Source organism: Haliaeetus leucocephalus, unplaced genomic scaffold, assembly GCF_000737465.1.
Source record: "Haliaeetus leucocephalus isolate CR32 unplaced genomic scaffold, Haliaeetus_leucocephalus-4.0 Scaffold484, whole genome shotgun sequence".
Classification (NCBI taxonomy): domain Eukaryota; kingdom Metazoa; phylum Chordata; class Aves; order Accipitriformes; family Accipitridae; genus Haliaeetus; species Haliaeetus leucocephalus.
This window is the reverse complement of record NW_010972920.1, coordinates 3,761,206-3,783,803: the sequence shown is the minus strand read 5'-3', so window position 1 is coordinate 3,783,803 and position 22,598 is coordinate 3,761,206. Positions and strand designations below refer to the sequence as shown.

Sequence of the window (22,598 nt, the reverse complement as noted above, 5' to 3'; positions counted from 1 at the left end):
CTTTTTTTCCCGCGGGCCCGCCGACCCCCCCCACCTCGGGCCGCGCCCGAGGCCCCGAGGCGCTGCCTGCCGCCGATGTCCCGTCCCCTCCCCGCCTCGGGGGGAGAGATGGCGGCGGGCCGGGCCAGGCCAGGCCGGGCCGGGCCGGGCCGCCCCCGCGGCAAGGCGTTCCCTCAGGCGGGCGCTCACCTTGGCGGTCGCGTGTGGCGAGGCGCCCTTCTCCAGCAGCAGCAGCGCCACCTTCTGGTTGTCGTAATGGGCGGCCACGTGGAGGGGGGTGAGGCCGTTCTGTAAGGGCGGTTACGGCGTTAGGCTGCGCTCGCGGCGGGGAAGGGGAGGGGGCGCGCGGCGTTAGGGAGCCGTTAGTCCGTGAGGGGACCGGGGGTGGCTGAGGGGCAAAGGGCTGCGGCCGGCCGTTAGCGGGGGAGAAGCGGGGGAGAAGCGGGGGAGGAGGGTGAATGCGGGCGGCCCAGCCGGCAGCAGGCTTCGTTTCCATCTCCCCGCAGCCCACGCTAAGCAATTCCCACAGCGTGGGGGAAAAGCGGGCGTTACCCCCCCCACCACCCCACCCCCCCGTGTTTATCCGTTAGGATCTTCACAGTTTGGTCGGCTTAATGGAACCGGCGCTTCCTCAGCCACGGAAACTTATCTGCCCTCAGAGCTGCGTGCGGCGTGCCCTCCTGCCTGGGACCCAAACCCGACAGGCTCGGTGGTGCGGCCCCCACAACCATCACCCTTGGGGGAACGCGACCCTGACAAAGCCAAGGCCACCATGCAAAAGCTGCTGCAGCCTTCTTTCGCGTGCATGTTTCACACAGTTCTTTCCTAAGGAAGTATCCAAAACGCTGCTGACAGGGGTTTTTTGCCTCTTTCTCGTCAGTACCTTGCCAGCTGAATCGGGAGAGGCACGACGCTGCAGCAGGAGTTTTGCCACTTCCAGGCTCCCATATTTGGCCGCCACATGCAAAGGTGTGAATCCCTTCTGAAAAATTCCAGGAGATAAAAAGCAGATGTTTCCATTAAAGGTCATGCTGACATCCTCTCTTTTACAACTATGTATTAAGCGCTTACTCTTCAACCTACATTCTAGCTCACAGAATCAACGGCCGTACCTAGAAAGAGCATCATCTCTTGAAAGCGCTTTGAGAAGCATGAAATTTCCCTTTCGTTATTCTTTCCTATATACATGCTGTCAGGCAGGCAGATATTTTATCTGATACAGACTCTACTAGCAAGATACACTGTGCGTGTGGGCAATGAAGGCATTTGTTCAAATTTCTACTCCAAACCAGCTGCACTTTTTAGTTTTGTGATGACAGCTTTAGAAATATTTCCTATATCAATTGTTGCCAGTAACAATGAAACACCAACTAAACTCAGTGAGAAAAGCTCCAAACTTCATATTCCTCCTTTAGAGTTTGTTGAAGAATGGTTTATATTTGGGCTCATGTATCCATACAGTCACTAAGTTCTGCTGCAGCCTCTGAACTGCAGCTAAAAAAAAGTCATGCCTGACTCAATGGCAGTGGTTTTGGAAACACGCTGTGGCAAGACTAAAAATCTTGTCTTTTAAAAAGAGTCCTTTTCTATTTGTTTTAATAACACTTGTCAGTACAGCACAGGTGTGAGGTCTATGTCAAACTCTCATGCTCTTTACCTCTTCTTTTAACTTAAAAAACCATGTTGATAAGGAAAACTCATGGATGCAAGACAGTAGGTGGCAGACTGCACCGCCACCCTGACAGTAATTCCGGGGGAGCTACAATGACCTATTTGCCTAACACATAAGTGATGTGCAATGTTTATTATCATTATCGTCTTGTTCCATTAATCCCACCTCAAAAACAGTTTACGTCAGGGAATCTCAAACGTTTCCAGTTCATGAATCACAGGTTTGTAGAGAGATTATCTAGTGGAATACATCTTCTATTCATAATTATAGAATGTTCCTGCAGTACTAAAGCAATTGCCATAAAGCAGTATGGGAAATTAGGAAAGTATTTAGTGTATTTTTAGCCATTTTAATGTGATTTAACAGCTGGATAAAAGGAGAACAGCAAGCACTCCCAGTAATCCATGGATCATAATTTGAAAATTGCTGGTTTAGTCCTCTAAACCCTGGAAGACACCCCATTGTTCAAAAAATACCTTTTAAGCTCCAGCTGCAAAATCGGGGGTACTTTTTTAAAAACCTAAAACAACAGTGAGAATTAAGTGATTCTCACTTAGTCACATGCAATAAATTTGGAAAAGATACCTTGGTACATAATTCTATTCACAGCTATCTGTTTTCTTATGTATTCATCACTCTGTTAGAAATCTATTGGTAAACATTTTCAGTTAACAAAACAATAACAATTCTACAGACTTATTTCTTTTATAACACCGGACAAAATAGCCTATTGTGTCATATGACACCTCATTTACAGAGCCACTGAAAATAGATTCAGCATTAGATGCAACCAGACAGATGCTGACTTGTATGTTTTAGGAACATTCCTTTCAGCTAGCACAGACCAGAATTATTCTACTATTTAAATACACAGGGTACTGAAGAATAAGCAGGCCTGTTCATAAAAAAAAGTGTCGTCATCATTCCCTTTTCTTTTTTGAAAATTTTGGCCAAAAAACCCCTACCCAGAACACAATGGGAAAGAGAGAAACAAGGACTTTGTGTACGTTTTAAACCTATTGGGACCATGTATTTACCATGATCTGCATTTGGCTCCAGTGGGAACCAAACGCCCAACTTCAGATGACAGAAAAACGTATCAAAATTTGATTAACTTCTGATACATGATTTCAGCCTGTTGGATCGCTGTTGATTAAGTAAGAACAAAACAGAAGACCCAAACTAGTTCAACTTCTCAATGTGAAAGCACATTCCTCATGGAACAGGCGTGCGGTGGCACGCACCGCCTGTGCTACTGGAATACAGACACAAAGCATTTTGTCTTACTTTGGTGGACATGGAGTGCGAGGCACCTGCCTCCAGGAGAACTGATGCGACATCAACTTGTCCCTCTCTGGCAGAGATGTGCAGTGGAGTGTACCCATTAGTTGTCGCGGCATCAGGGTGGGCCATGTGCTGTAGCAGAAGTTGGACGATCTCCGTTTTACCCAAGCGAGAAGCAATGTGCAGTGGAGTCTGTTCTTCCTACAACTCAAATCGAGTAGATAATTAGCGCAGGTAGAACCACCCTGAACACAATATTGTGGCTGATCCCAATAGATCTATCTATGCATTTGTCTTGCAAAAATCATAGAAAGTAATAGTACAAAAAAAGACAGTAATGGAGGGCTCACAGTTTAATTTTGCGATGAGCTTCAGCAATGTCTTATTAGAACAGAGAGAACTATGAAGAAAAACATTTTTTTTCCTTTTATCAAGCAGATAGCACACATCGCTCTGAGCATCACTTGCTCACCTTTGTGTTCTTAATTTGTTTTACAACAGCTGTACCTTGCTATACAAAAAGTCCCCTTGGTTTCAAAATCTGCCACTAACTGCTATCAGAACCTCTGATGTTTAGTTTTAGGACATGGCTGTGCACATCCTTGCTCAGATAGAACAGCTAATGCTGGTCTGAGTCAGGCACATTGTACTGGGTCTAGCCAGGATGGAGTTAATTTTCATCACAGCTGCCTGTACAGTCCTCTGTTTTAGATTTCTGACCAAGACAGTGTTGATCACACACCAGTGTTTTAGCTGTTTCTGGACAGGGCTTACACAGCGCCAAGGCTTTCTCTGTTTCTCCCTCTGTCCCCCCAGGGAATAGGCTGGGGGTGGGCAAAAGGTTGGGAGAGGACACAGCCAGGACAGCTGGCGTGAATTGACCAAAAAGATAATCCGTACCATGTAACGTCACGCTCAGCTATAAAAATAGGGGGTGAGTTTTTCCAAAGGAGCTGTTGCTCAGAGACAGGCTGGGCATCGGTCTGCTTGCGGGAGGCGGTGAGTGATCGCCTTTGCATCACTTGGGGGGTGGGGGGGTGGTTTTGTGGTTTGGGTTTTTTTGTTGGGTTTTTTTTTTTTTTTTCTTTGTTTCACCTATTAAACTGTCTTCATCTCAACCCAAGAGATTTTCTCGCCTTTGCCCCTCCAGTTCTCTCCCCCATCCTGCTGCGGGGGCAGTAAGTGAACGACTGAGTGGGGCTGAGCTGCCGGCCAGTGTCAACCCACCACACACATTCTCTTTGGAAGATCTATGCATAAATAGGTTACTGTTTTCAGAACTGCTTTTAGGCGTGCTTCATATTGAAGCAACAGATCAAATAAAAATGAAATTGCTCCTCTGCTTCAGCTATGTTTTTGAATAAGAGAAAGCAAAAAAAATTGTAAGCAGAACACCTACCCTGGCTCGGGCATCAACCAGGGCCCCATTTCTCAGGAGGCAGCGAACTACTTCGACCTGCCCAGCACGCGCCGCCATGTGCAATGCAGTTTCTCCACGCTGCAGAAAAGCAAAAGCATTTCAGTGTCCTAAACCTCCATGAAGAAACAAGGCTCTGATGGTGTAAATTCCACCCACGTCAACTCGTGCAGAGACTCGCCTTTCCACCAGCTGAGAATCTGGCTTCAGACCCAGTAGCAGGCAGTTCAGAAGGGTGTGTGCGCATACATGTCACTGGGCCTGGGTACGCTCTGTTTTGCAAACTCGGTGATCCCAGACAAACGTCAAGTCAGACTACAGAGGGTCAGAATGAAAATCCTGGCTTATAGAAAATTCTGCCGTATAGACTCCCCTGGTCACATATGTTCCTCAGCTTTCTACGTAACAGTGCACCAGCTTGTGGGCCATACAGGAGATAAGAGAGTATATTGAGCCTGTCTCTCTCAAGGGATTGCGACGCACATGAGCCTCAAGATGTAAGGGGATATTTTTCCAGATGGTCTCTTCCCGCACACTGTGTGGAGCTGGCAGCATTAAAAGGCCTTGCAATGGCTGTGCACAACTGAGCCAGCATATGAAATGTGTAAAATCTGTGCTCAGCAGCGTGGCTCTGTCTGCAGGCTATGGAATGAATCTTGTTTCAAGCCTCTTGTAGCCCACAGAATTTGAAGGAGAACATGAAATTTTGGAAACCTGACTGGAGCGATGTGGAATTTCAGATCAGGATAATGAAGTACGGATGATACATTCAAACCATTTACTTCTTGCATAGGTTTGCAAAGGAACACTGAAAATGAGTATTCCTTGAAAGTGGCATTTCTAGCTTAATTTTGCACTGTCCAACATTCTTTGAGGGCACTGTGCTAAAATGGACTAAAACAGTCCCTGTGCAGCTGATCGGTAACTGGTACATTAGGTACTGGGACAGTTCCGCAACCAGGAGCTCTGTATTTATCTGTTATGTTATGATAACACAGCAGGACCGATCACTTCTTTGTGTTAATTGTTCCTTCTCCTCATTCTAGAGCTGGAGTATATTCCGTTGTAAGGCTTTACCCCATGATTATCAAGTTCAAATGCAATTGCCAAAATGAACACTCTGGTTGAGATCTTTTGCATCAGAATGAGGAATCATGTCTTCTTGTCCTTTGCCCAGATGTAGGGAAAGAAGCAGCCTGTGCTTGCCTACTATTATGAATTCCTAATTAAAGCAAACCCTCTTCACCAGGAGTTGATTCATCTTGTCATTTTTAAATTAACATTGTATTACCAGCTGTGGTTAGTAAATAGGCAACAAACAAAATCCCACAGCCCTACCTACAAATCTGAGTAGAGAATTTCATCTATATAAACTTCATTACCTGAAGAATGAGCTGTTTAAAATGTGCGTAAGTTTTACATTTCACGCACTCTAAAGATCAAATTTCTATAACAACCCTTTTGTAGTTGCATTAGCAAAGCAATTTAGCTCTTGGAAACAGTTAGTAATTCAACAGGGAACTTCAGCTTACCAAGTAAAAGCCAAGACACCTGTGTAGCATAAATTGCAAAGTGTTAAACTTTGCACACAAATGTCCGGTAACACAATACTTTTAATTGCTTCCACAAGCATTTCTTGTTGGCTTTCATATCATCAATAAAGTTTTCATATAAAGATTGCTTCTTTAAAAAAGTATGAAAGCAGTAAGAAAAATCTGTTCTAATGATTCAAGCAAACAACTCAGTGTGCTCAACATTTTCACTAGGTTCCATATAAGATTTTTCTAACTAAGAAAAACTGATGAGTCCAGTGTACCTGGATTACTAAATTTTTGTTGTTGTTCTGTTGTTGGGAATGCTTATCTATAACATTATTTACTGGTAAAAAGCTGCTTTCAAAGTGCAGGTGGTCCTAAGTTGACTATTTGTTTATACTGACAAACTTGAACAGTAAGATATCTATGAAATACAGCTCAGAAAACTATCGTGTTCTTTTTATTGTTATGTTCTTGGTAACTAGGCTATTGGTATACAAACACTGATTTCTATGGTAAGTCAGGTTCTGCATTTTGTGTTACCTCCCAAAGGTCACATTTTCTAGATTTAAGCATGTTCTTTCAAAAGGCACCAGTTCCTGGAATTTCCTGTATAAGAGGAACATCGTGAGTTTAACATTTTTCCTTTTTGTTTAATTGTTAGGTTTTAAGCATTTAATACCCTTTCACTGATACAAATGACACAATTTCATGGCAGCCAGTGAAGCTATGCAAGCAGAAATTAGAGCCATTTGGACTTAAATTTCATCTTTCAGAACGGAAACACAGTCTTCCCTGTGACTTGGCTTATAATCAGTTTTGGATGTATTTGGTGAGCTCTGTCTGTTTCTAAGGGAAACTTTACCTACTCGAGCATTGTTGAAGAATACATGAAACCCCAGATGGCTTATAATGCATATACAATCACCATTTTCCTCTCTTCAGTAAAGGTGCTAGAATAATTTGTCCTAAAATGCAATAAAGTCAGAAGGTATCATTAAAATGTGACCTTTGGTTGACCTACATGGTAGGCCAGACCCTTTTCGGAGGAGGTATTGCACAGAGGATTCTAGTCAAAGCCATACTCACAATGTTAGTGACATCGGGAGAGGCTCCGTTCTGCAGCAGAAGGAGGACTATGTTCAAGTGGCCCATAAATGCAGCCACGTGTATTGGTGTGAGGCCCGACTGCGAAACAAAGCAAGAGCAGTTTTACTCCTCTGCACGGGCGTAGGGAAGGGGCTTCTTTGTTTAAATAAAACATGAGTGAAAGTGAGGCATGAGAGGAGAGAGGAAAAAAAGAGGCAAAAAGGGAGAGAGAGAAGGAAATGTTTCTTCAGGACATGAAACATTTTTCTACCTCTGTTATAGCCTGGATTGAAGCCCCATATTTCACCAGGAGTTCCATGACTTTGATGCGATTTTTCTTGCAGGCAATGTGCAGTGGAGTAAAACCATTCTGTGCAAAAGACAGTCATGTTAGTTAAAAACATGCAGCTACATTTTCCACACAGCTCCATGCTGGCACACTGGGAGCAGAAGTGTTAGAGTACCAGAAGCAATTGTTCTTTAAGCACAACAGGTTATGAATTACAGACATCTCCCAGTAGTCTGAGGCAGAACAAAGCAATGCCGCTGCTTTCTTCTCAGGCAATGGAGAGAAACTGAACTTCCACCTTCAAAAACCAAATACAGACATGCCTGTTCTGACTTCCAAGTGTATGCATGCACGTCTGTATGTATGTGGTTCCGAAGGCTGCACACGTGTATGTAAGGATGACTTAACGTGGTTCCCAAGATTGCCTAACACAAGGAAAATGTAAGAAATGCTAGTGATTGCTTTGAAATCAGTTAGTGTCTTTTGAAATGTGTAAAGCATATTCTATACCTCTCTAGGAAAAGAACAGAGTACTTCTTCCAGATTCTACGTTACTTCATTTTTCTTTTTTGGATATCTTGTAATCTAAGCATCTATGTGTATTTATTTTTATATTTATGCATCAATCTACAGTATACTGTATTCATGTTTGTGCGTGTGTGCGCATTCTGTGAGGTATCTTAAATAAATAATCACTACTTCGGCCGTGCTTTCACGACACAAAGTGTTCACTCTTGAAGTATTTGTGGCCCCCCTTCCTGCCCTGCTGAGTCATGAAGCCTTGTAAGCAAGGTCTCGGCCCTCATCTTAATTAAAATTAAATGGGGCAGGGACAGGAATGAAAGGGGGGTGGGGAGGAAGCATCTTCAATCAAGCCTGCAAGCTAGCATTTTTTATTGTGAGACAATAGGTTTAGTGTTGTGCTCACCATCAGCTCATATTCATTTCTTTAGAAATGCTTATTCAGTAAGATTGAGGGCCAAATCAAAGCAAGTCTTCATACTTTATACTGTAATACATGCTTTGACTTCAAGCTTTTTTTATGTACTATTATAGTTAATGCAGGTTAAGTGTGTGCCTAAAGCTAAGCAAACACATTATTCACCATATGTGAACATTTTAGTGAAAAGCATAGGTAACATTCTTAGATAATGTTGAAAAATTGCCATATTTTTTAATGAAAAGGATCAGTATTGCTAAACAATCAACTAGCAGTAAACAGAACTTATCAGTGATATCTTAGCTCATGGAAAGAGGCATGTGACAGATTATTCTACAGTCAGCTTCTGTTAAGGGAAATGTTAATTACTAGTTGATTTGAAGGTGCTTTCAAGCATATACAAATTGAAAAAGCTGAGAACTCATATAGTGCTTGTATCCCCAAATCATTTTGCAAATGTTAACAATTATTTTTTTAAATCTAGCTGAAAATGAATTATTTGTAAAATTTATTCCATCACAGGACTCAGCTGAATATTATTACTACTATTAGGCTTCTCCAATTTCTAAAGAAGGAATCAAAACCATTAGATATTTTACCTCCCGCACATCTCTCAATATATTTCATAGGGAGTTTTCCTGTTTCAGAAGTTTCCCTATTTTCACTTAATTTTACTGCCTGAGTTGATTTAATTTTGCTACTGCTATTTAAGTGAGGAACAATTTGGATGGGGGAGAGGAAAAGGCAGAAAAAACATATCACTACCAGAAATTACAAGCATCATTTAATATATTAATACTATAAACAAGCCAGAGGCGACAAGTCCCCCGTGGGAGAGGAAACAAGAGGGAGGGGGAAAAAAAAAAAAAAAAAAAAAAACAGTCTGGAGGGAAGAGAGCAGAGAGGCAGCAGCCTGAGGGTGTTCTCCTTTCATTTCAGATGTTTCTCTGGGAGGGAGGGAGGGAGGGGGAAGAACAGAAGGTATATTTCTGGTCATGGAAGGAAAGAAAGAAGATGTGGGGCTTAGCACATAATAGTGTATGTGTGGGTAGCTGAGGAAAGTACAGCTAAAGATAATCAGAAGACTGGCAAGAAAAACAAGAAAGGATGAAAACAGCATTGAAAAAGATCAACCAAGTGAACTTGATACTGAGAAAGACAAGACAAGAAAAGCATAAAAAGAGGAAGCAAGAGGGGTTACAGGATTTGCGGGTATAGACAGGCCAAGAAAAACAAGAGGGCAGAAGAAAAAAGCATCAATAAAAAGTCAGTTCCAAGGAAGTAAGGGATAGGGGGAGCCTATACAGAAAAACACAGGGTCATATTTAAGTCAAAAAGCTGGGGAAGACATCAGACTGGCTTGTGGTGGAAATTCTGTGGAGGCACTGAATACAGCAGGCAATGGCAGACTTCTTGCCATGCAGAAGTATCTCAAGTGTTCACAGTCTCTTTCTTTCCTCCACTGAGTGTAATATATTGGTATTTTACCTTCTATCCAGCTAACAGCTCACGGGGACACTTCCTATTAGAGAAAATTGGAATCTTGTCTGGGTTTGGATAGATTAAAGACTCTTGAAAGCTTTATATGTTCCCAAAGCTAAATGTGATGTTTTTCTCTCAGTGAGAGGATAATGGTCTGAGCAGTGAGTGAAAGGAATCATACCTGTTTTCCTGTAAGCATCAGAAGAACTGTTTTTTGAAAAGGAAGAAAAGTGGCACCTAATAGAGGGGAATGTCATAATTTGATAAATGCAGAAATATTAGCTTTTTAATATATTTTCTCCATGCCAATTAACTTACTGATTCAGAGGAAAGCTTAGAAATTATTTGTGTATCATATCACATAGTATGGAAAACCGAACTATTAATTCAGTAAAATACCAATGGCTATGTTAGCATCAACTAGAAATGGCTCTCATTTTAGGAACTCTGTAGAGCTTCCAGACCTGATACTACAGCCACTTGCCATGGGACGTGGTCCGTGACTAGGCCCAATGATACAAGATACAATACTGGTAACCAGCAGGTGTGACAACCCCTGTTGTTACTGCAACTATTTAAGGTCGGTGGAGTTTGTTGACAGAGTTTTCACTTAGCTTTACCAGTAAGAGCTACTCATCTGCCCTGGATAGCTTTGTTATACAGGTGGGACAGGTTTACCAGGGCACGAGCATTAGGATTTGCTCTCTTGTCCAGAAGGAGTTTGGTGACACGATAGTGGCCACAGTGTGCGGCCACATGGAGGGCAGTCAGGTAATCCAGCGTGACATCATCCACGGGAGCTTTGTGTTGCAGTAGGTGTTTGACACATTCCACGTGGTCCCCCTGGGCCGCCATGTGAAGCGGAGAGAGTCCATTCTGCGGCAAAAGAAAACAGAACAGTAACTTCTAGTAACTCTCACTTAGATTGTGGCATATATTAGAAGGATGCCATCAGGAGTTTGCAGAGTACCCCCATCACTGAAACAGAGCCTCATCTGAGCTATGGACTGGAGGAAAAACTGAAAAAAGCTATAGCCACCCCTCCCCTTCCAGCAAATACAGGCAAATTTAGAGGAACATCATATAATTAACTAAAATCAGAATTTATTCAAAGCAAAAGAATCTAAGGGTCTTGCCTCATGATTTAATAAAACATATCTTGACCTTAAAAGACAGTTGTGGGGATACTCATCATAACACTAAGACATAGGTCGTATGTTAATTAGCAGAAAAGCACCTACTTACCCATCACCGTATTTAGTAACGAACCTATATTCTTTTCTTTAAGTGCTCAGTGAAAAAAAAGATGTATATTGACAAACCTGACCCCTGAGCTTCTGGGTAACAATACCTTCAACCACCACCATGGTTGGACCTTTTGTTCAAACCGTAACACTTAAAGGGCAGTGGAAGCAAGAGTTTTATAGCCCTGTCTGGCTTTAATAGATCTTTTTGTAAATACTGAAGTCCATGGAAGATAGACAATTAAGAAGAAAGAGAATTGTTGCTATTAATATGTATAACAAGTTGTTTTCAGAAAAAAATTGTTTTTATATTTACATATTCGTCTGTCTCCAGTTTGGAACCACCTGTTTCAGCTGTAAGTTAGAAGAGGAAGTTGCTTTCAAATTTATTTTCATTTTACATGCAATAAGGTACTTAAAAAGCACTGCATCTTTGAAGGTAGACTATATCATATAGAATTGAGCAGGTAACTGACTTGGTGTGGTCAAACTGATTGTTTATATGTCACCTGGAAGGAGGGAGTTATTCACCAGACAGTTCTGCTCTGCTTAGTCCTCAACACAGTGGGGACATCCAGATGCTGCCACAGCAACACTGATATTTTGTCCTGACTGGCAACATCTGGTAAGCCTGCCTGAAGTGTGCACAATATATGTGGCAGGGTCGGTTCTTCTGAGCCTCTCTACCTCTTAGAGAAGTGAGGGTGTTGACACATGAGGTTCACCTAAACACCTTCTCCCATCAAAGGAATCAGTGAAACTATAAGGAATCTTTTCCCTACAATTGCCATCTCCCTGTGGATCCCTCCTGCGTAAACAGATGACCTGGACTACTTGGTGCTATCAAGGATGCATAGCTTGAGCACATCCTTATTTGATGTGGTTGATATGCTTGCAACCCAGGGATAAAACCTCCCAAAGACTATAAAGAGAAAATCTTAAGTCTCCAATAAGGATAACTATGGGTCAAAATACACCAATCGCCCTTGTTTTGAGCCATGTATGAGGGAGTGGGGCCCCATAAACTGTGTAATGGTCTGAAACTAATATTTAAATTGTTTGTCCCTCCTGATCTTCCGGGGGACCTCAAACCTATCATTGCAATACTGTGTCTCACTGTTTTCCAACTAATGATACCAGCTACCTTTGTCAGGCACTCTGAAATTTACTGAAGTGCTGCTCAGTGGGGTTTGCTCTTATACTATAAGTATCTTTCTCTCATTAGTTTGACCAAAGGGACAGTATTTGTAGGAAATGCATTAATCTTAGATGTGTGCTTTTCAGAAATCAGTAGGAACACACTGAAATCATTTTCCAAGTCTGAAACAGTCCATGAAAACAACTAGGAGAAGCTGCAAGTCACAGGTTCTAGTTAGCTTACATGAAGGATCGGAAAATAAATACCAGGAACCATCGCTCGGGAGTGACTGACCCAGCTTTCCAATCTCTGTGTCCTCCGGTCTTAGGAAGCAACAAAAGTGAAGTGCTTGCAGTAGCACTATATAGCATGTGTTTAGTCTGATGTTATAGAGAGGGGCAAAGAAGCTTATACTGTTTCATATATTTGGAAAGGATAGTCCCTAATTATGTAAGAAAACCTTATTTGGGATCATTCTACCCATTAATACATTTCCTTTGGGAGAACAGAAATGTTCCTTGTCCTTTCAGTGACATTGAAAATTCTGTGGAAAGTTACATAGAGCTGTTAACATATTCTATCTAATAAGACACACACCTTGGTCCGTGCAAGCAGCGGGGCACCTCGTTCCAGCAGCAGCTCCACAACTTGGTCATGTCCACTTCTTGCAGCACAGTGGAGTGGGGTGAGTCCATCCTTAAAGTTAAAGGAGGGAAAACAAATGAGCACATCCCCAGCTGTCTGTCCTGGCACTCTGAGGAACAGCCTTCCAGGAATGCAGCCCCACAAGCGTGTGAAGAAGCTCCTTTTTTTTTTTAGACTCCTAACTAAACCTGGCTCCAACATATGAAGTTTCATCCCTGTTCTTCCTTGCACCAGTAAAGGACACTTTAAGGTTACTGTTTCAGAGAGGAAGCTATTGTGTGTTGAAATCTCTTATCAAAGAGGATAATGAGATCATGCATTGCCTCCTCCCCTCCTTCTCCTCTGCATGGCTTTGAGATTGTATTGCCTCTCCCTGGATAATGTGTGCTGGGCCAAGGATGCTCCATTAATCAGTCCTTGTCCTTTGGATTGCTTTTGATGCAGGGATGAAACCAGAAATGTTCATATGAGAAAATTTACTCTAGAATTTATTTTTTTTTAAACAGGCAGCAGGAGAAAGAAGATTTTAAAACAGAGAAAAAGAAACAAACAGAACAAAACCTTTCATTTCTGCAATTGAGTGGTGAACGAAGGGCTAACAATTCTTTGCTAAAACTGCTGTGAGACCACCAACTTTGCAATATTTTTTCCATTGCAGAATGCCACCCTATACCAAAAGACTTGCTTAGGCTACTCAGTAATGATTACAGCAGTGGCAGCAAAAGATGTGTCAATGAAACATTTAGTTAGGAGAATGCATTCTAGGCAATTCTGCTACAGTTTGGACTTCATACAGAAAAATACAGGAAATATGAGGCAAGAAAAATGGTTGCAAAAGGATATTAGTGCTGAATGACAGAAAAAAGAAAATACATAAAATATAGAAGCCCAAGTTTTCATCTCGTTAGACCTCGATATTGTTCAGGCATGGAGTCAGAGAAGTCATCAATACTCATTCAACAGAGATAGGTTTATAAAGGTGAAATGGTAATAGTTTTTAATCACAAGAAAAGCCTTCTCCCTTTGAGACACACTGCTCATTTAGATGAGGTAGATGCTATTATTCTAGGGTGCTTTCTGAAGAACTCAGTAACAGCCTGATTAAAAGATGAACATACTGGTCTGAGACAGATTTATTACTTAGAAGTTAAAAAAAGTAGCAAAAATGCAAAATCATGGCCTTAAGTACGAGGTAGAGATCCTGCTTCATACACAGATAGACTGTTTGCCTTGCTGGAGTTTGGAGGAAGTCTACATTGCTATATTTTTATTTCTACTAACATTTTTAAATTCAAAGTAGCTCTAGACTGCACAGTGCCATTGCAATTGCAACATCATTTTGTCTATGCAAACATAGCCCTGTAATACTCTACAAAAGGTAGTTCCAAGAAGTAGATCCTCCTTCATCCTCAGGTTCAAAAGCACAGAGCATCTTTCTGAGTCAGAAGTGCAACAAAGCTCCACTGCAGTGAAGAACTGAAGTCCTCCCTTCAGTTTTTTCTCCCTTACTTATCTACTGTTTCCAGAGACATTTCAGAAACACATGACAGGGTTAGGTGCGCCTTGATGCTCACTATCTCAGAGGCAGAGGCATCACTAAATCCCAGGGAAGCTTTGCAATGAAATTCAACAGATGCAAGATCAAACCTGCAAGCAGAATTCAAGCCTGTTCAACACCTGGCAGATTGGGTCAGTGTAAAGGAACTGGGAGTCACTAGCTGATCTGTTTCTTTTTTCTGCACTGAAACTTCAGTGTCCCCTAAATCAAGTCTTTATAAGCACAACTGAGGTATATTTTCATCCTGCTGCCAGAGGGATTCATACCCATAATTCCCATTAGCATTACTAGGGTGAGAATATATCCCAAACTTATTTCTAGGAAAGGTATTTATTTGGTATTTCTTTCCAGTTTCCGGCCTTTTGTGCTCCACATTTTTAATCTATGTGGGACGTTCACTTTCCCTACCTGCATAGTGACTTTGACGTTATTCTATTTAATAAAACAGCAAAAGAAAGATAGAATTGTGGGAACCCTTGAAAAAAACAGGACAAATCCCCAGAGGGAGAAGAAAGAAGTAAAATACAAGCTAAGAAACACATCAACTCCACAAGAAAGTCTAGCTAAAACAAAAATAAGAACTAAATCATTAAAAAGCATGATTTCTCCTCTGTTCTTATCTATAATTACCTCTGAAAGTAGAGATAAAAATTTGCTACCTATCCTATTCTATCCTGTCATAGCTTTTATAAATGCATCATCATTTCCTATCTGTGCACTTTCCAGTAGGTGAGTGAAGCAATATGCTTTGCAGCCTTCCCATATAACCCTCTTCCCTCTTTCTGCCCTGGGGAAAAGAGCATGTATATTTCAAAATTATTGTATACTTAATACCTTAGATTCTATCTTTGCTTATATGTTTTCTTCAAAGATGAGGGAAATTGCAAAGAGCTGTTCTACCAGAAGAATTAGTACATAATACAATGAGGACAAACTGACATTAGCCAACATCAAGAAACAAACTGGTATACCGAATTAGTCCTGGTTTGCACCATTATCTATTTGCAATGAACCTCAGTGCTCTGAAGTCCATTGCAGGAGTATGTCTATGCACTTTTTTAATCACTCCGTTGCTAACTGGTACACCATGTAAATTGAAGAACACTTGCTGACCAAAATATCAAACACATCATTTGACAGGACATACAACACTGGGTCAGAGAGACACAAATTCTGAAGCACAGATAATGGATATCCCATAAACACAAAGGCCGCTGCGCTGGGAGACAAGAAATTCAGCAATCTTATATTTTAATAAGTCCAATATTTACTTCCTCATCCCAAACAGTATATAATGGAAAGTTAAATGTTTTCATCTTCCAGGTGACATCCTGCACCTGGTGTTCTGTTGTTCCTGTATGTGGTACTCTCCTAGCTCACGCTTTGCAATGTAACCAATAGCTGGTTCACTGTTAGAAATGACGCTACAATCCTCTCTGTATGTATGGAAGCCATGAAATTCCATCACTCTAATTTCCTCTTAAATGGCTCTCAAAATAGAAGGTAAACTTTTGCCTTTTTTTCTTGAAAATCAATCACTGGTCATTTTTTAACCTGCAAAATTAATTCTGAATTCTGTCCATGACTTCTAACTGCACGGCTCAGGAAGATAAATTATTGGGGCATTTCACAGTGACTAAAATGCTTTACTTCAGCTTACCAGAGACTGAGATAAAAAGAAACTGTGCTTACAAGAGATTCTTAATGGAAAATGATAGGGGCAGCATCTTAACAGAAGGACAGTTCCTCACATTCAGCGCTCATTTGAACCAAGACTGATGATAGCACATGAACATTAAAGGCCAAATTATCAAAGAATTCTTCTAAACTGCAGCTGCATAGTCTCATTTTTATAAGGGTGAAATAAAATTTTAGTATTCTGTATGTTAGACATGCAAAATTGTCTAAATTTTCTCCACAAGTAAAGGCCTTTTCATTTGTTCATTTTTCATTACTATGAAACCTCATCTGTGTAAAAATGAACAAGGCAAGTCTCCCTCTTGCTTTAAGCTCTCAGAGTCTTGGCATAATTAACCACGCTCTAAAGTATTCCTCCAGGTCTGCCGTTCAACATACAAATTTTAAAAATACAGCAAAAAAAATACCATGCATTTGCTTGAGTAATAAGATATTGACATAAATAATTCTAAATAATAGTCACTATCAATGTAGCTTGCTTAGATAATCTGTACAACATCCCTTCCCACTCCCCTGTAAACATTGTATGAATCTACTATATTTTTTACAGAAAATATCTGCATCGTGATTAGATATTTATAGTCTGACATTGCTTTAGGAATGGCAAAAACTGCCAATGAATTATTAGTGGTCTGTGCATGTGTGAAGACTAGGAGAAAATGTCACAGCAGCATTACTGCAGGAAAAAAAACACTGTAAACATAGCATAGTGCCAAGAGAGGGTTAGGATCCTGCTACAATGGCTTTATGGTAGGAAACCCACTACCATGTGGAAATAGCAGAGAGCCATGCCTATTTTGGCAGGATGAATATATATGAAAGGAGACATTATTACAAATAAAAGTCAATAGGTTCCCAGAATGAGTGTTAAGGGGTGTCTTGAGCACATTCACCACAAAACCCCCAAACCAAACCAAAATCCAAGTTCCACCCCCCCGCAGCTTCCTTCCTTTTCTTTTCCTGTTGGTATCATACATCTCTGTGACCAACGTTCCACTTCTTTCAGCTCCAGCTGAGCCTCCTTTCTTTTCTGTGGCCCTTCTCCAACACAAATGGCATACCAGATTTTCTCCCCACCATTATCACGTCTACTCCCCTCTCCAGCTCCAGCTGCCACGCTCCAGGCACACAACATGTTTACTTTCCCACACAATAAGCTTTCCATTCCAAGACTAGACGCTCGGTTTCATTCCAGGGTTGGTTTTTTTTTCAACTGTAAATATTCTGGACAAGAGCCTGCAAGAGGAGTCTGAAGAAAAGTCCCAGAGCTAGAAAAATTTAATTTCAATGTCGGCAAGATTCAATAGGAAGAACACAAAATGTGTGACAACTTCAGCGTCTGAGACAGGTGAACGTGTTCCTCCCCCGCTTCTCAGGGTGTTTGCATAGTCCCACAAAAATAGAAATACCACTAAAGTGACAAAAGCCTGCGAATAACACTGTATTTTAAAAGTAAAAAAGCATACCCAAACTAAAAAAGCCTCACATACTTGTTCTCTTGTTCTTTTTTTCCTAGACAATTTATATAGAGATGATAAAAACAGAGATATTACAAAAACTGCATTCATAAAGAATACTCGTAAAATCCTTTAATAGTCAGTAAGATTTCAACATCCTGCATATCCTTACTGTTACTATCCCGTTAAATCAGATTATATTTTTTTAATAGAAATAGATATATTTTGGCCATATGGAAATTGCTCTGCTTTTAAATGCTTAAAATAATTCTCCCTGTAATAATCCTCACTATGTTTCAGGAAGGCTGTAAATGCTTTCGTTCTCTCAAAGTGAGAATTGATAATTGCCACGTTACTCTTGACCACATGACATCAATTTAATCATAAATTGAACTTTCTGCCATCTTTTAGGGAACAAGTTTCTGCATACTGATTCCAAGCCACAGTCTGCACAATTGCTTCTGAAACCCAACTCCACTGGTCTACCATGGTAACTTGTACGGGTCAGAAGTTTAGCTTAATTTTAAGATTTTAAACAAACATATGTCATTGAATTTCTCTACTCACGTAAACTTGTAGAGAATATAGGTTTGACTAAGATTTTAAATATGAAATGTTTTAGCGTAAGAAATTTTACCCATTAATTGCTTAGCAAACAAGACTCCAGATAAGGCTTGTATGTGAACAGAAGTAGCACAAACACAGATGTAACAGATAGTACTAATAAAAGTATCCCATTAATATAATTGGGAATGGAGTTCACATTTTTGCTTTAGACACAATATAAAAAAGAAATTAAATTCCACATTTTAGAAACTTATTTAGTAGTTAGTTGAGAAAAATGGTTAAACTTGCCAAAAAAAATTAAGTAAATTAGTATTTTAAGTGTAGCAAGCAGATTTACTAGCAACTCTACATCTGTATAATCTAGTGAGAAATGCCATAAAATTTCAGCAAATACGTTATGAAATGTACAGAAAATATAAACATGTAATTCCTGCAGTAAGCAGGGCTTTCCTCTGACATGCAACATTAACTATGGAACAGTAAGACACATGCATAATTTACTCCCTTTGAAGAACATACATTTTAATTTCTCTTTTTTAGACAATACAGGGGCTCCTAACGGATCATTCCAATGGAACATTTTCAAACATAAAAAGATTTCACAGATTAACTCTGCAAAATTAAAGTACTAAGGCTCATCTAAAATCTGGTAAAATAAGTTTTTTGCATCTTAATTTATGCATCATCAGATGTCGTGTAATATAGCAAGTTAAAAATAAACTAAATGAAAGCAACGAGTCCTTTTTTAACCAAAGAGCTTATTTTGATGCAGTATGGAGACCAAGAATAAAAGCCCAGGCTATCCGGCAATGAAATATTCTAGTACATGTAATTCCACTGTTTTTCAGGGCAGTGTGTCTGACCTACTGGAAGAATGCAAGTGTTCCTCAGAAGAAATGAAAAGGCGAGTATGGAAAGGCAAGCACGTTAGTACCGAGGTGGAGGAGGCGGAAGTCTGTCCTTTAAAGTACAAAACACATGTATGCACGGCATGCAACACACAACCTACCTCTTCAATACCCTACATACTCACGGACATAGCAAAGCACACAAGGCATGCGGACAAAGCGAAGGGAAAAGAAAAAGACACCGAGACGATATAAACAGCTGGCATGAAGACAAGATCACGCCACAGACACACTGCAGCAAAACCAAAGCTCTGGAATCTTCCCCACTGTGAAGTACACGCAGCCGACCACCAGCGTGTGCCTTTGAGCAGGGCGAAGGCAGAAGATGAAAGCAAGAGGAAGCTGCTGAGCCTGTGCAAACTGGGATATGTGTGCTTTAGGATACCTTTACAGGTTTTCACTGATAATCTTTGTGCTGGCAGTTTTTGAACTAATGTAGCAGCTGACAAAGGGCAGGAAGCCAAGACAATGAGAAGACTCTAAAATTAGCGCCTTCCACCTACGTTGGGCAAAGTCCTGTTCTTTCAGTTCCATTCACAACTGCACGTCAATCTTTGCGGGTGAGCAAGGAAGGGAATACACCTTGACCTCTTAAAATCCAAGATGTCCTTCACAATCATCTGCGCCAACTTGTCTAAAACAAGTATCTCAGTACTGAACAGGAAATAGATGAATTCAATACTGTCATTCCACAGGCCAAATGCACCATTTCTGTATGACTACTGTGCTTATGAGTAGGCGGAATATCCTGACTGCAGCATATTATTACCATTTCATGCCCCTTTACCATGAGATTTTAGGTACTTATTGTGGAAAATTTGACCAGGGATGATTTACTGCACACCTTCATGAGAGGCAGCATTTTCCAGCATCAGTAATTAAAATAAATAGATAAATAAAAAGAGCAAGAGAGACGTAATTTCATAAATAATCAGAAATCAAAATCATAATCACATATAGAGTTACATAATAATCACAATTGTCTTCCTAGCTTATGAAGCAACAAATGATTGCTGTAATTAATATCAAAGTAACTGCAGAGGTTGAATCAACCACAAGGGTAGCCGACTGCAACATCCTCTACCTTCTTCTACCGTTCTATCTTATTAAACAAAGCCTCTTATGTCCAGCTCTGAACTCTGCGTTCTAAAACGTCCTCTATTACTTGGAGATATAATTTTGCAGATCAGTGCTTAAAAACCAGCAGCTTTCAAGAACAAGTCCTGTGCAGTTCAGTTCACGTAAATGACGTTTTCCTAGGTGACTCCAAAATCCCATTTGAAATAATTAACCCTGCCCATATAAACTGATAGGTTTTTCTTTTGTCCTGAATGACTGCAAAATCACCCATAAATAAAGAGCACAGTATTGCTGTGGCATTTCAACAGGACAACTGGGTGGAGGAAGCTAGTGAAAGTCACCTAATTCTCTGTGGTTAGGCTGGGGAAGAGGTGAGTGGCTGCTGGCACAGTGTGGGTTACTCGTTCCCAGTATTGACTCTTCAGTAAAAAGTGACCGCCAGCCCACTACAGCGGTTTTCATGAGGCATACTATGCCTCATATACTATGACTGGCATAGACATTTAGGAGTCAGGGGACTGAAAGCCTTAGCTGAGTTCAGACCCTCCCATCCCCAAAGCTGTGCAGCACACATGTTCTTGTGTCACGTGAAGTTGGACCAACTAACAAGCCTATTTCCTCAAAAAGATCAGTTTCATAAGCTTTTTCTTATATGATGTAGGTAGATTATACAGGAGACTAAAGCAAACAGTATTTTTGCCTCCTGCTATCACCAATACCTGCCAGTCTTTAGCCTGATACCATACAAAACAGTCTACATAAAACAAATAACGATCTGAAAACTAAAGGTAGGATTCTGAATTAAAAAAGAAAACAAAACTACTTATAAATTATTTTTGGAGTCACAATTTAAATTTGGCCCAAGTTTCAAAAAGAATATGTGATTAACATTTTTGGAGCTGTGTTCAGCTGAACTTTTTTTTTTTTTTTTTTTTGAGTCATTTATAACAGCCACATCTAATGCCTCCCTCTAAGAACAGAGAACAAGACACAATTACTGAAGCTGAATTCCTAGCTATGAATCTTGGTGTTCCCAGTCTCTGCCTTAAAAAAAAAAACCAAAACCAAGCAAGCAAAAACTCCCAATCCATTCCCAAGAAGGGACAACATCATATTCAGGGAATAGAAAGACTCACCCTGGTTTTGGCATCGATCTGCCCTCCGCGATCCAACAAGAGCTTCACCATGTTTGTGTTTCCCCTTTTGGAAGCCACATGCAGTGGGGTGATTCCATTCTACACCATGAAAAGAACAAACAATGAGCATGATGGATTTGAAAGCGTATAATGGCGGTGAATTTGTGTTTGGATCACAAAAAATGAGACCATCACATTGTAGAGAATAAACAAAAATGTACTTGAGCATCAGAGCTAGGCACACACCATATAAGCTAGAGTTAGTAATTCCTTTCTAAGCAAGAATCTTTATTCATTGTTTGGGGTTTTTTAATAAATGAAGAAGCACACCTGCCAAAGCAGCAAACATCACAGTCCCCGAGTCAGACAAATAAACAAACATAAACCAGAGTCCTAATGAGTCAATATTCACAAAACACTGATGCATTTAATTCATTGCAACGTACACAGAGTACACAAATGCGTGACTCCTACACAAAGGAACCTTCTTAGTGTAATGCCAATAGTATACAGGAGTAGGTCCTGTTTAGGCTGAAAGTCCTTGCAAACACTTTGGGAGAGGGAAGAGGTAATATTAGCAGCTATTCCAGAATGGCAACAGAAGGGAGTCAGTCTGAAAGGCAGAAGCCTAAACTAATTCAAAGTGTATCTGGCAAAATTAAACAGAAAACTCATGATCCAGTAGCTATGTTGAGGTACAGATTACCAGAGGTTTTCATAGCACCAGATGCCATGCTTCAAACTATGTAACGTACAACAGCAAAGTGACTATATTACGTAGCTCTGCAGTTGTTTACCATAAAAGAGGAGTCATGATTAATTAGTACTTTTATTGTTGCATTTATATAATAGCAATGTACCTTACTCTGCTTTTTTAAAATGTGTTTATATGTGAAAATATCAAATTAAAATAGTACAGTAAATAATGAATAAGCCAGTAAATCCTACATATATTTCTGGAGTATTTCTAACTGACAGAATAGCTGAACTGAGTTGACACATTGTGAGAATATCAGCTTTCTGGAGCCTGCTTCCTTGGGCTGGGAATACTAGTCGCTACTCAACTCCCAAGGACTCTGGCGTACTGCATGGAGGCAACCTTTAAGAATTACTGCAGAAAAAGAATTACTTTGAACACAACACAATTTCAGGATTACTTTGCTCCTCACTTACTCTTGGCTAAGAATTACACAAAGAAACACTCCCACTTTTGTAGGCCTTTGCATCTAAGAAGAGAAAGAAATTACTCCGTACCCTTGCTGTGAAATCGACTGCAGCTCCTCTGTTTAGCAGAAGCGTTGCCACATTGACATTTCCATAGTGCGCAGCTATGTGCAAAGGTGTAAAGCCACTCTACAAAGGGAAACAGCCCTTATTATAGAAATCATTTTATAGAGATAATCAACTTAACTAGAACTTGATTTTTAAAAGCTGCTGGCAAACAAATGTATCATTTTGA

At 40.5% G+C, this 22,598-nt stretch overlaps 1 protein-coding gene across 1 annotated transcript in view; it reads right to left on the bottom strand.

Moving 5' to 3' along the window:
• Positions 1–22,598, bottom strand: part of ANK2 (ankyrin 2, neuronal) — a 321,961-nt gene that overhangs the window by 96,345 nt on the left and 203,018 nt on the right. The window contains exons 8-17 of the mRNA XM_010575540.1: positions 22,394–22,492; positions 21,140–21,238; positions 12,688–12,786; positions 10,387–10,584; positions 7,269–7,367; positions 6,998–7,096; positions 4,356–4,454; positions 2,960–3,157; positions 884–982; positions 190–288 (exon numbers count right to left, since the gene is read on the bottom strand). Of these exons, the coding sequence (XP_010573842.1) occupies positions 190–288; positions 884–982; positions 2,960–3,157; positions 4,356–4,454; positions 6,998–7,096; positions 7,269–7,367; positions 10,387–10,584; positions 12,688–12,786; positions 21,140–21,238; positions 22,394–22,492 (1,188 nt within the window). The remainder of the gene's footprint in view (positions 1–189; positions 289–883; positions 983–2,959; positions 3,158–4,355; positions 4,455–6,997; positions 7,097–7,268; positions 7,368–10,386; positions 10,585–12,687; positions 12,787–21,139; positions 21,239–22,393; positions 22,493–22,598) is intronic.